The sequence below is a fragment of the Glycine soja genome, chromosome 13 (assembly GCF_004193775.1).
Source record: "Glycine soja cultivar W05 chromosome 13, ASM419377v2, whole genome shotgun sequence".
NCBI lineage: Eukaryota > Viridiplantae > Streptophyta > Magnoliopsida > Fabales > Fabaceae > Glycine > Glycine soja.
This window is the reverse complement of record NC_041014.1, coordinates 10,938,882-10,951,778: the sequence shown is the minus strand read 5'-3', so window position 1 is coordinate 10,951,778 and position 12,897 is coordinate 10,938,882. Positions and strand designations below refer to the sequence as shown.

At 35.5% G+C, this 12,897-nt stretch overlaps 1 protein-coding gene across 2 annotated transcripts; it reads left to right on the top strand.

Annotated features, from left to right (window-relative positions):
* Window positions 1–3,972: 3,972 nt before the first annotated feature.
* On the top strand, window positions 3,973–12,386 carry LOC114382798 (tetratricopeptide repeat protein 33-like). 2 transcript variants are annotated; one of them, XM_028342417.1, is made up of 5 exons: window positions 3,973–4,246; window positions 5,139–5,277; window positions 5,550–5,581; window positions 6,365–6,451; window positions 7,130–11,610. In XM_028342417.1, the coding sequence occupies exons 1-5, from the start codon at window positions 4,061–4,063 to the stop codon at window positions 7,241–7,243; spliced, it is 558 nt and encodes a 185-aa protein (XP_028198218.1). In that variant the 5' UTR covers window positions 3,973–4,060; the 3' UTR covers window positions 7,244–11,610. The 2 variants fall into 2 exon arrangements, with proteins under 2 accessions (XP_028198218.1, XP_028198217.1); XM_028342416.1 differs by lacking the exon at window positions 7,130–11,610 and adding an exon at window positions 11,890–12,386 and having other exon boundaries at window positions 3,978–4,246.
* The last annotated feature ends 511 nt before the right edge of the window (window positions 12,387–12,897 follow it).

Genomic DNA, 12,897 nt, shown 5'->3' with positions numbered 1-12,897 from the left:
TGTCCAGACTTCTTGCAGAAGTAGTAGGTAAATTCCTCATCCTTCTTTGGTTTCTTTTGCTGAGAAGGCCCTTCAACAATACCCTTAGTTTTCTTTCTTTTCTTATTTTGAGTGGTGGAGCTTAAATGAGCACTTTCAGATCTGCCTCTCTGCAGCCCCTCTTCATCTTGCACACAGTGAGATATAAGTTCATTAAGGGACCATTTTTCGTTATAACTCACTTTGAATTGCCCAAAGTGTGCAGGAAGTGAGATCAAAACTAAATGCACGAGCAGGTCTTCACCAAGCTCTAACTTAAGTGCTTTCAGTTTGGATGCCAAGTTAGACATTTCCATTATGTACTCCCTTATATTACTTTTGCCCTTATACTTCATGGAGATGAGTTTAGCCAAAAGGTTACTCGTCTCTGCCTTCTCATTTTTGGCAAAGTACTGTTCAATTTCAACAATAAATTTCTTTGCATTTTCACCCTCAGAAATAGAGCCCCGAAATGCTTCTGGAATAGAGCGCTTCATGATCATAATGCACATTCGATTGGAACGATCTCATCTCTCAATTTATACCTCATTGGAGGCTTTTGGAGTGGAAGTGGATCGTTCTATTCTCAGTGCCAAATCCATATCCATACAGTCGAGAAAAATTTCTAGGGCTTCCTTCCAGACCTTAAAATTTGTCCCATTCAGCATTGGAATATTGTTCACTTGAGCAGATACATTTGCAGCAGCACTACAGCACTAGCAACAGGAACAGAATAATAATAAAAATAAAAATAATTACATGCTCACAACTAAGCCAATAAGTTATAATATATATATATATATATATATATATATATATATATATATATATATATATATATATATAAAACAAGACATGTGCAAAATAGTTCACATAACAAACTCATCACAAGATACCCAGCACAACATTAATTCATAGTTTTTTGATAGAGAAATTAATTTGTAATTGGTACTCTCAACGCAATGATCAAATATTGACAATAAATTCTGTCAAATTATAGTCTTTCTTTGGACCGACTATAATTCACATGAAAATACCTTATAATTGTCACACATTTATTATCACAAGTACAAAATTATTTGGTCAAATTGTGTCTTCCTTTGGGCTGAGCACAATTCGTATAAATAATTTTATACTAATATCTATGCAATTTTAATTAAATTAATTTAGGGAATAGAGATTGCTTTGACAATATATTGTTTCAATCAACTCAATCAAAGTTACCAGACATAAAAAAAGGAATAATTTTGAGGGTTTGTAATTTCTGAATTTATACCAAAACATAATGTGATGAGAATCATGAAACTGGCCAAATACAGGCTAAAGGCCCAAGTGGAGAAGGACAAAGCCCCCGAGTGGAGAAGGATGAAGGCCCAGAGGCAGAGACACTATCAAGACTATTAATTGTTGCTGAAGGCCCAAACTAATTTGAAGGCCCAAGTTAAATAAGTTTTTAGTTATAATTTATTTTTATTGTAATTTTGGCCCAAACTGTTTAAAAGGCCCATGTCTATTTTTATCTTTTTGTTTAGCTACACTATAAGTATGGGTTTTTGTTTTGAATAAGAGAACTTTTGACATTTGATAAAATTTGGTGAGAGTTTCTCTCTGAGTTCCTTGTTGAACCAATCTCAGACTTATCAAGGTAATCCTTGTGGCGTCTACCCTGACTTATCTTCCTTCACCGGAAGTGGCGTCATCCAAACCTCCGTAGCCTGTATCAAGCGATCCGCTCCTACTCAGGTTCACATCATAATGGGAATCACCAATTAATACACATAATTCACAAATAAAAACAAGGAAAACAAAAATAAAATGCAAAAGCCAAATTGCATTTAACGATACACAACAGGGGTTTTCTTATGATGGTATAATAAAGCCAAAGATTATGTATCACATGTATATCATGTCATGGCATGCATAAGAAAACAAAACCAATAGCCATAAAAAAAAAAAAACAAACACGTGAACGAAAAACAAAAATGGATGACTATTCTGAAGTGAGAAAAAAAATAGTTTTTCTCATGGAATTCGAACGCAAAACATGAATGCGCATATGATGATTATTATATTGTGATCGAAAAGAAAAAAAGAAATTTCCAAACTTACATTCATAATTATAATTGCAAAGATAAAATCCCAAAATAAAATTAGAGTTCATGTAACAATATAAATACAGGTATAACACAAACCAAATAACTCTAATTCTAAAATAATCTAACAATAATGGTGACTCTGATATCACTTGTTTGAAATTTTAGGGATCTTAATAAAATATCAATAATCACCGGAAACATATTACGTTAGATTATCAAGAGAGATTGTGAAAAATACCTGGATCCATGATAAGCAGCGGAATTGATGAGTCTGATGAACTGTTGGTGTATTCTTCTTCAACCAAATCACCGTTTTCCTTTTGGGACCTTAGATTTTTCGTCAGATGGGAGAAGGAGAATATAATTTCTGATTTTAGTGTATTGGGGATCACAACCTTGCTTTAGGTTTTAACCTGTTAGAGTTCTCATTATTCTCTAACGGGACCAAATTGGTTTCCGCTTATCAGACTCATATTAATGTCTGATGATAGTCTTATAAGTTCATCAGATTAGTTCACTTTTATTGAGCCCATAAATATAAATAATTAATATAAATGATGAATATAATATGTAACTCACACTAATTAATTAATTAAGAATTATAAAATTCCTAACACAATCATTATATAGATCGTAAAATATGCCTTCATTGTTAATTGTAATGTCATTGACTGAAATAGGTATGGTGGATGAGCATGTAGTCCAACTACTAAACTTTTATTTGCTCGTTTTCTCTCTCTCATCTTGTGTGATGCAGTGTTAACACTCTTCCACACTTAGATTACATAACATTTTTCAATAGGACCCTCAATGATCTGATGAGGATTCTCCTTGACGAATGGAAGAGAAAAAAATCAAATAATATTTAATGAGAATCATTCTCTTTGACGAATGAAGAAAATAAAATTAAATAATTCTAATGACGAATAATGATCGAGAAGAAAATTAAAATTCTTTTTTTCCTAGAGTTTCATATTTGACATGAGTCGTGTTAGGTCCTACACTTTGAAGACTTTGTTCTCTCTCTAATAATGTAATGATAATTGCGGGAATGTTCATTAAGTACAAAGGGTCGTTTTGCAAAAGACTTTGTGATTTAGATGATGGTAAAACAAATTAAAGTGACCAGGAAAAATGATGAATTCAATATGAATGCATTGGTGAGTGAGCATATTGCAGCTGTTCCTACCACAGATTGCGTTCTCTCTCTATATCTAACTATCTAGCCATTATTTTATCCTTCAGAAGTTATATGACGTACTAACAGTCTAACTAGAGAGACCTTGTGTTATCATGGTATGAATCAGGTCCTCTGCAGTTGTCTTCTGAATACGTACATAAATCTTAGCCCTTGTGATATTAAGCATGTACTTATATAAAAATATTGAATAATTTATGTGTACAGTTATAGAGAGCCATTAGATTATATTCAAATGCAGGAAGTCCATATCCTGAATGGTACATGTGGTACGTTGCAAAGTAACCAAGAACAATTAATTAAAACTGGTTTAATTGTAAGCCATTATATGCGTAGAACGGAAATGTGTTTTCGTCATATTGCAGGAGTGCATACAAAATTTTGATGAAAACATGTTTTTGCATATAAAATTCAAAATAAAAATATTTTTATTGTATAATTTGTTTGTCTTTATAATACAACAAAAACACATTTCCGTTATAAATTTGTGAATTTTATAGGTGATTATACAACAAATCATAATTATGTGGAAAAGATATTTTTGGAATAAGAAAAATATCCATCCCTTGACATAGGGGTCCATAGCAATGAGAATGGCCCAATAATAACCTAGTAACTCCCTACAAACAAACACGGAGGCCCAAAGTGTAAAGAAGAAAATTAAGAGTTTATTTGGTAGAAGAGAAGAGAGAAGCCATAACAAACACAGACAAACAAAAACGTTGGAAGAGAAAAGTGGCGGTGAAAAATGAAAGTGACTTGGAAGAACAAGAAGAAGAAACGTTGTTTACCCACGTTGTCACACTTCACTGACCTTCCCTTTGAGCATAATCATCAACAACACTCCAACACCGACGCTGAAGATGGCGCGCATGTTCCCGACGCCACACAATTGGCTAACGAATTTCAAGCTCAAGGAGACAAGCTTGCTATGGTATCATGTTTCATTCTTACACATACCCATGTGGTTTGTTTTAGGTTCTGTTGTTTATTTATTTTTGGGGAAGGGAAGGGTGGACTTAGGAAACACTGAATTATGAATTGGGGTGAGTAAATATGAGTACAATTGCATTGATTTTGTAAACATTGATGAATTTAATGAGACAAGGGTTGCTCAATTTATGATTTTGCAGAAAAAGTGGTTCCGCTTTGTTTTGCTTTTCTGAACCTGAATGTTGAGTGCTAAAAGTTTATATGTATATAATGTTGATTATATTACTCGGGTCCTTATGGTCTTACTAAATTTTTTTAATAAGTTTTTGCAGTGTAAAGGATTTTAAATTTTCAAATTAGTCCTCTCTAGCTAACAACCGTGAAAACTTTGATAACTTTTCGGTATTCTATGTGGACTTAGTATTAACCTTGATAAACTATGTTTAGTGGAGGGAATGGCAAAAATATCTTACTTTGATAAAAGACATTTGGAATTTGTGTTGAAAACAATCTCAACCCTTTGTCATGAAACTATCAAGCAAAAGAACTCTCATTTTGCCTAGATTTTTCTCAGTCTATGCAAGTGCTAGTCTGTCCGAATCTTTGAGATTTAGTTTAGATATGTTTACCTCTAGACATCAATTTGATTTGTTTTGAAGTCTCAATTTCATTTTCCCTGACTACATTACAATTTGACATATAACAAGATAAATTATTGTAATCTTGAAACTCATATATATGATTTATTTATTGTAAATTATCCTTTTCCTAAGTTTTCAATTATATATAGGCATATATGCCATGTTCTTGTCGTGCAATTATTAAAATTTGGTGTGTTCCCCATGTCATGTATGTCTGTCGGTGCGTGGCTAATTCCATATTCTTTCTTGCAGGATGGGAAGTACCGGGAAGCACTAGGTAAATGGGAAGCTGCTCTTGCGTTGGCGCCTGATGTTCCAGTTGTGCATGAACAAAAGGCCCAAGTTTTACTAGAAACTGGAGATGCTTGGAATGCTTTAAAGGCTGCTACTCGTGCGTCCATGCGCTTTATTCTTCTCAATCATGTTTATTTAATCTATATTAGATGATAATTTAAATTACTAAACTAAATGTAACAACTGAATTGTTTCCTGAGGTGTGATTTGAATATAGTAAGTCCCCTGTGTTCAGTACCAAATTAAGAACTGTTCTGTTCCAATTTCTAAATCTATTTGTTTGTGTTTTGCTGCTGCTGATTGTTGTATAACTTAAATTGTTAGTGGTTTAGTGCTTGAAATTTGATAATGGTGCTCTCTACATAACAGGAGCTACTGAATTGGACCCATCATGGGCTGAGGTATGATACTACAATATTTGTATTCACCATGTAAAATTTAACATTGTAACTTCTGCAATATTCCTTCCTACTCATGATAATTCTGTATATTAATTTTGTGCTGCAATTTTGTTGAGTAGTTTCAAGTTGTAATTATGTCTAAGTAAATACATAATCATAGTTTAACAATGGGTGAGGGGAATTTGAAAGATTCTCTTCAGAAATTTGTTAAATTCAGAAAAACTTTGACCTGTGCATATGTAATCTATTTCATGCATACATTGGTCTTCCTCATTTTGATGTCCAAATGTAGGTTGCAATTTGAGACAATCATTGGTTTGCCTTGTTTTTTTAGTGTATCCAAAATAGCTAGTAGTAGTACGAATACGTATTTGAAATTCAATATCATTTTCACCCGACTCACATTATTCCTGTAAGTGATGAATGTGGTCAATGCTGTAAAGGAATTAGCATTGCAATTCCAAGTTGTAAGATCTAGAACCTTGTTATATTTTTCTTGTGAACAAGAGAAAATGCTCTAACTTGAACTGCAAATGTTTTGTTGATTCACCCTCTTCGATGCTAGGTTGGCTTGTATGCTATTTCTGTGTTAAATTTGGTATAAGATCACTGCTTATATTTATACCAAATCCTTTGCAGATTGTATTTGTAGGACATATAGTCTAAACTGAAAAATATGCCAAAGTTTTATTTTGAATCACCAATGGTCATGCCAAGTAGAGCAATGCTAATTCATTTCACAGTCTTCTAATTATGCATTTATTTCAATCTTGATCCTTCCAGGCATGGGTCACACTTGGCAGAGCACAACTTAATTTTGGTGAGCCTGATAATGCTATTGAAAGCTTTGACCGTGCTCTAGCTCTCAAGGTTAGTCGATGTTGGAGCACATAATTTCCTTTCCATATTTAATTATTTCACTTTTTATTTGTATCGATTTATTTACTTGTAATTTAGTTTCCTTTTTAACTGTGATTATGACAGCATAATTATAACCTATAACTATTAAGATTAGTCTCCCAATACGAACGTGTAGTCACCTTGCACTCATTTTCAGAAAATAATATTCAGTACTTAGTCTCCTTTTTCTAGTGTCTTCATGATGCTGGCTTGGCAGTCGCAGGTTAGATAATCCTGTATAGAGCTTGTATTTATATTTACAACATCAAGAACCAGACGATTGACTAGTTAGAATTGGCATTCCATTATAATTGGATTCATAAAGTGGTAAATAATTTTAAGAAAAAAATGCAGCTAAATACACTTTGGAGCATATTAGAGTATATGTAAGAATAACTGTGAAAACAGTTTGCAAGGGCTGTTAGTCTATTAACAGATTTTCGCTCCTATTTGTTAATTCTGTTTTGTACTTCGTTTGAAGGATTAGAGGCCTATAAATATTCCCTTGTAACTAACTCTGTAACTAACTTTCAGATTTAATAATATCAGTTCTCTTTCTCTACATTTTCTCTCTCTTTTCTCTTCACTCAGTCTGATATGGTATCTAGAGCAAATTTGTCATAGAGTTCTCCCCTTTCAATTTTCCAGATCTTCTTTAACATCCATGGCTTCCGCTTCTCAGAGTTTCGTCTCGCACTCGTTTCCGAACTCCATCGCCGAGAAGCTCGACGATTCCAACTATCTCCACTGGCGACATGTTGAACCAATCATCAAATCACACAAACTGCAGTGGCTTGTCATTAATCCTATTGTTCCGCCTCAATATCTCATGGAAGATGATCAAATTGTTGATTGCATGAATCCGGAGTATGAAGCATGGGAAGTTCAGGACCAAACGCTTCTTGTTTGACTCCGATCCACTCTTTCAAAGTCTGTTCTCTCGCGTGTTCTTGGCTCAAATCACTCCTATCAAGTTTGGGAGAAGATTCACGGGCATTTCAGCCTTCACACCAAATCTCGTGCGTGCCAGCTGCGAACTGCGATGCATGCAGTTTCGCTTGAAGGTAAATCGATGGATGAATACCTTCGTAAGATCAAAGGCTATGTTGATGAACTTGCCGGTGTTGGAGTTCCAGTTCGGCATAAGGAATATGTTGACACACTCCTTGAAGGTCTCCCGTCCGATTACGCGTCGATGATCTCAGTTATCGAAAGCAAGAAACGCATTTCGTCCATATCTGAGATTGAAGCTCTACTTTACGGTCATGAAACTCGCCTTGTTCGCTACAACAAAAACACTCAAGTGTTGAGTTTTCCATCCTTGAATTATACTCAAGGTTATTCACACTCCTATTCATATAAATCTGGTGATTCTGGTGGCTCTAGGGGAGCGTATGGCCACAACAATGGTGGTCATGGAAATCCTTCTAATTGCGGTGTTGGCCGATTTGTCAATTTCCAATGTTAAATTTGTCTCAAATATGGACATGCTGCAAATGTGTGTCATTTTTGTTCTGACATGAACTTTCGACCTCATGAGTCACTTACTTTCTTTGATCATGCCACACTTCAACCCATTCCTTATTTGTCTGGTTCTACTAGACCTTCAAACACTTGGATTAATCCCAATTCCAAGTCTTTTGCTCAACCATCCAATCAACCCAGTGCTATGCTTACAAACTCGTCCTCTCAGGGCAATGGTCAAGCTAGTTCAACCTAGATTCCAGATTCTAGGGCTAGCCTTCATGTGACTGGTGAATCACGACATATCAAACAATTTGCACACTTTGATGGACCTGACCAAATCTTCATAGGGAATGATGAAGGTTTAAGTATCTCTAGTGCTGGTTCCTCCTCTTTTGTGTCTCCTAATGACTTTCACATAACTTTCAAACTTCACAAATTATTACATGTTCCTTCAATTTCTAAAAATTTGTTAAGTGTGAGTCAGTTTGCTAAAGATAACTTTGTATTCTTTGAATTTCATCTTCACTTATGTCTTGTGAAATCTCAAGAGACCAATAAGGTCCTTCTTCAGGGAGTTGTTGGTGTTGATAGTCTCTATTCTTTTCATAACATCAAGCTTCAAGATAATTTTCCCTAGCTGTTGTCAACCTCAACTTCTACTTAAGATAATTGCTTGTCTAATAGAGCTCCTACTGTTAATAAAAATTCTAGTGTAGCTTCTATTGTTTCTCCCCCTAGCACTGTTAGCCTTTGGCATGCTAGGTTAGGCCATCCCAATAGTCATGTAATGAAGCTAGTCTTCAACCATTGTAATATTTCCTCATCTAATAAAATAATTTCAGATTTTTGTGCTTCTTGTTGTATGGGAAAGTCTCACACAAACTACCATCTCATTCTTCTACTTCTGTGTACTCTCCCCTAGAAGTTATTTTCACAAATTTGTGGGGACCATCTCATTTAACTTCCTATGTTGGTTTCAAGTACTATATATCCTTTATTGGTGCTTTTTCCAGATACACTTGGATATTTCCTATTAAAACTAAGGTTGAAACTATTTCTGTTTTTCAAGCTTTTAAACCCATGGTTGAGTTGCAGCTTAATACTAAAATTAAAAGTGTTCAATCTGATTTGGGGGGTAGTGAATACAGACCTTTCTCTGCTCTCCTAACCTTCTATGATATCTCTCACAGACTAATTTGTCCCCACACTCATCATCAAATGGTGTGGTTGAAAGAAACACAGGCATATAGTTGGTCTGGGCCTTACCTTGTTACATCATGCATCTTAACCCTTACAGTTTTGGGACTAAGCTTTTACTAATGTTGTCTATCTAATTAATAGACTTCCTACTGCTTTCCTTAACGTTGTTATTCCTTTTGTCACTCTTTTCAACAAGGATCTTGATTTCTAATTTCTTAAAACTTTTGGTTGTGCCTACTTTCCCTTATTGAGACCTTATCATACTCAAACTTCATTTTCGTTCTCAAGAGTGTTTGTTTTTTGGGGTATTCCTCATCTCATAAAGGTTACAAATGTTTGTCTTCAACTAGCAAAATTAATATTTTCAAAGATGTTTTGTTCAATGAGCTGAGGTTTCCTTATTCTGACCCATTTCCCTCTTCTTCTAGCTCAGTACAGAACCTTGATTCCTATTTCAACCTTAATCCTAACCTGTCTCCCCCTCTGTAATTCCTACATCCCAACCTTCTCAACTGTCTCCCTTCCACTCACCCTTTGCTCCCTCTATTCCTCCTGGTTTTTCTCCTGTCTCCAATCAACCCCTCATCTAAGTCTACTTCTGTCCATCCTCAATCATCAAATGCCAGGTCTCACAGTGAGTCTGTTCCAGCACCAACTTCAATTCCTGTTAACACTCATCCTATGGAAACTAGGTCCAAGTCTGGAATTCACAATCCTAGATTCCATCCTTCATTATTTCTTGCTCATGAACCCAAGACTGTTAAATAGGCCCTGGAAAAATTCAGATTTGTTTGCAGCTATGCAACAAGAGTATGATGCTTTACTGAAAAACAGAACTTGGGACTTAGTCCCCCTACCTTCTAATAGACAAGCTATTGGGTGCAAATGGGTTTTCAGAGTAAAAGAATATGTTGATGGTTCTATCAACAGGTTTAAAGCCAGGCTGGTTGCTAAGGGTTTTCATCATGTTCATGGTTTTGACTTATGAGACATTTTCTCTTGTGGTCAAGTCTGTTACAATTTGTGTTGTTCTCACTCTTGCTCTTTCTAAAGGGTGGGAGTTATTTCAGCTTGATTTCAACAATGTTTTTCTTAATAGATTTCTTGAGGAATCAGTATTTATGACACAGCCTCATGATTTTGAGGTTGCAGATAAATCCCTAGTCTGCAAGCTTAATAAGGCTCTCTATGGCTTAAAACAAGCCCCAAGGCACTGGTTTGACAGGTTGAAATATTCTCTGTTCATCTACACACATCAGGAGCATACTGTCTAACTTCTAGTCTATGTGGATGATATCATCATCACAAGCAGTTTTGTTTCTTATTCAGCTACTAACTTTCAAACTAAACACTACCTTCTCTCTTTAGAAACTGGGTCATTTGGATTATTTTTGGGGACTAGAGATCAAATACCTTCCTAATAATTCTATACTAATGACTCAAAGCAAATATATTCATGACTTACTTCACAAAACTCAAATGGCTAAAGCATATTCTATTTCCTCTCCATGGTTTCTAATTATAAGCTATCCAGACATGATGCTGATTTGTTTCATGACCCAACTCTCTACAGATCAGTAGTGGATGCTCTGCAATATGCTACTCTCATTAGACCTGAAATCAGTTTTGCTGTTAATAAAGTTTGTCAATTTATGGCTAGTCCTCTAGACTCTCATTGGGTAGTGGTTAAAAGGATCTTAAGGTATCTCAAGGGTACATTGTCTCATGGTTTACTTCAGCCTGCTTCTATTGCGAAACCCTTGGCTTTTTATGCATTATGTGATGCTGATTGGGCATCTGATGTGGATGATAGGCGTTCCACCTCAGGGGCTGCCATCTTTCTTGGCCCAAACTTGATATCATGGTGGTTTTGCAAGCAAAATGTCACAGCGAGGTCCAATACTGAAACTGAGTATCGCAACTTGACTCAAACTTCTACTAAATTGACAAGGATTCAAGCTCTTTTAACAGAATTGCGAGTTCCCTTCACTACTCTTGTTCTTTATTGTGACAATCAAAGTGTTGTATCCATTGTTCATAATTCTGTGTTCCACAGTCGCATGAAACATATGGAAATCGATATCTTTTTTGTTAGGGAAAAGGTTCCGGCCAAGCAGCTTTCAGTCTGACACATCCCAGCTCTGGATCAGTGGTCAGATGTGCTGACCAAGCCTCTTTCTTCATCAAGATTTGAAGTTCTCAGTGGCAAACTCAATGTGAAGAGTTTTTCCTCTGAAAACTCTTCCCCTTGAGTTTGAGGGGGGGTATTAGAGTATATGTAAGAATAATTGTGAAAACAGTTTGCAAGGGCTATTAGCTTTTGCTAATAGCACCTCACTAGTATCAGGCTGTTAGTCTATTAACAAACTTAGTTTGAAGCATTAGAGGCCTATAAATACTCCCTTGTAACTAACTCTGTAACTAACTTTCAGGTTTAATAGTATCAGTTCTCTTTCTCTACATTTTCTCTCTCTTTTCTCTTCACTCAGTCTGAAAGAGCAGGTTGTATTTGCGGAAACCTAAAATCACTGATTGATCCCAACTTCAATATTTTAATTAGCAGAACTAAATGACAACTTTTATCACATTTTAATTTTGGGCTTGTGAGATTGTTGGGAAAGCTGGGTTCTTGCCACTGGTATATGCACGTTTTCTTCTGAAGCTTAAGCCGAATCACTAAAGGATGTAACTTTCCATCCATTTTCAGATGGACTCTAAACAAAGTTTATTGTTTTGTGCAGCCTGATTATGAGGAAGCTCAAGATGATAGGAAAACTGCATCACGTCTTGTTAAGAAGAGAAAGCAACTTCACTCATCTGGCCTGAGTGCCACTCAAAATCGTTATATGGTTGGTGAAAAGGATGAAAACCAGTAAATGTACACAACAAGTGTGAAAGTTATGTTAATGTTCCAATGTAGTGCATGTTTGGAAACTCGTCAAAAATTAAGAATCTCGTCAATTTTGCCCAAAAACGTGAAAGCTATAACTATTAGCTTCTGGTTAAAGATGGAAAGTCACATCGACAACGTGCAACCGAACACGTTAGTAATGTTTGATTATCTGAATTTCTGTTGACATAGGAAATTTCATGTTGTATACTGTTCAGCAGCTCAATGCTCAACAAAGTTGATTAGGATGTATAGGTCACGTAATAGTTATGTTAATGTGATAGTGTAATAATGATAACTTGTTGCAGATCCAATAGATTAGTAATTGCAGAAAGACTTTGTGCTGGAGAATACTGATTACTGAAATGCACTGGTTCCTGAAAGTAAAATAAACTTCTATGTAAATTGGCCCATAACGTAAATCAATCCAACTGCTACTGTTTCCTGCACTTCCCAAGTTGCTTCCTGCACTCTTTCCAGATTGGTCATTCCAGAAGCCAAAAAAGGGAGTGCATTTGGGAATGTAATTTTACATTCTGAATTGACCATTTTGGAAGGCAAAAAGGGAGTGCAGGAAGCAATAGCCTCCAACTGCATCCTAAAATGGTAAAAGGGTCAGTTCTTTTTTGCCCATTATCCTTTTATGGATTGTATGTAAATGAATGTGTAAAGCTTGTGCCATTTTTTCTTCTGGGTTGTATGAGGGAAACTTGAAGAAATAAACTATAAGAATACAATAAATGTGTTACCTGTAGGAGTGTATGTGAATTTGTGCGAAAAAGTTGAGTGGCAATGCATAGTTTTTAATACAAGATCAAGTGGTACGCTAGCTTTTGTGTGTATAGTATAATTCACTATT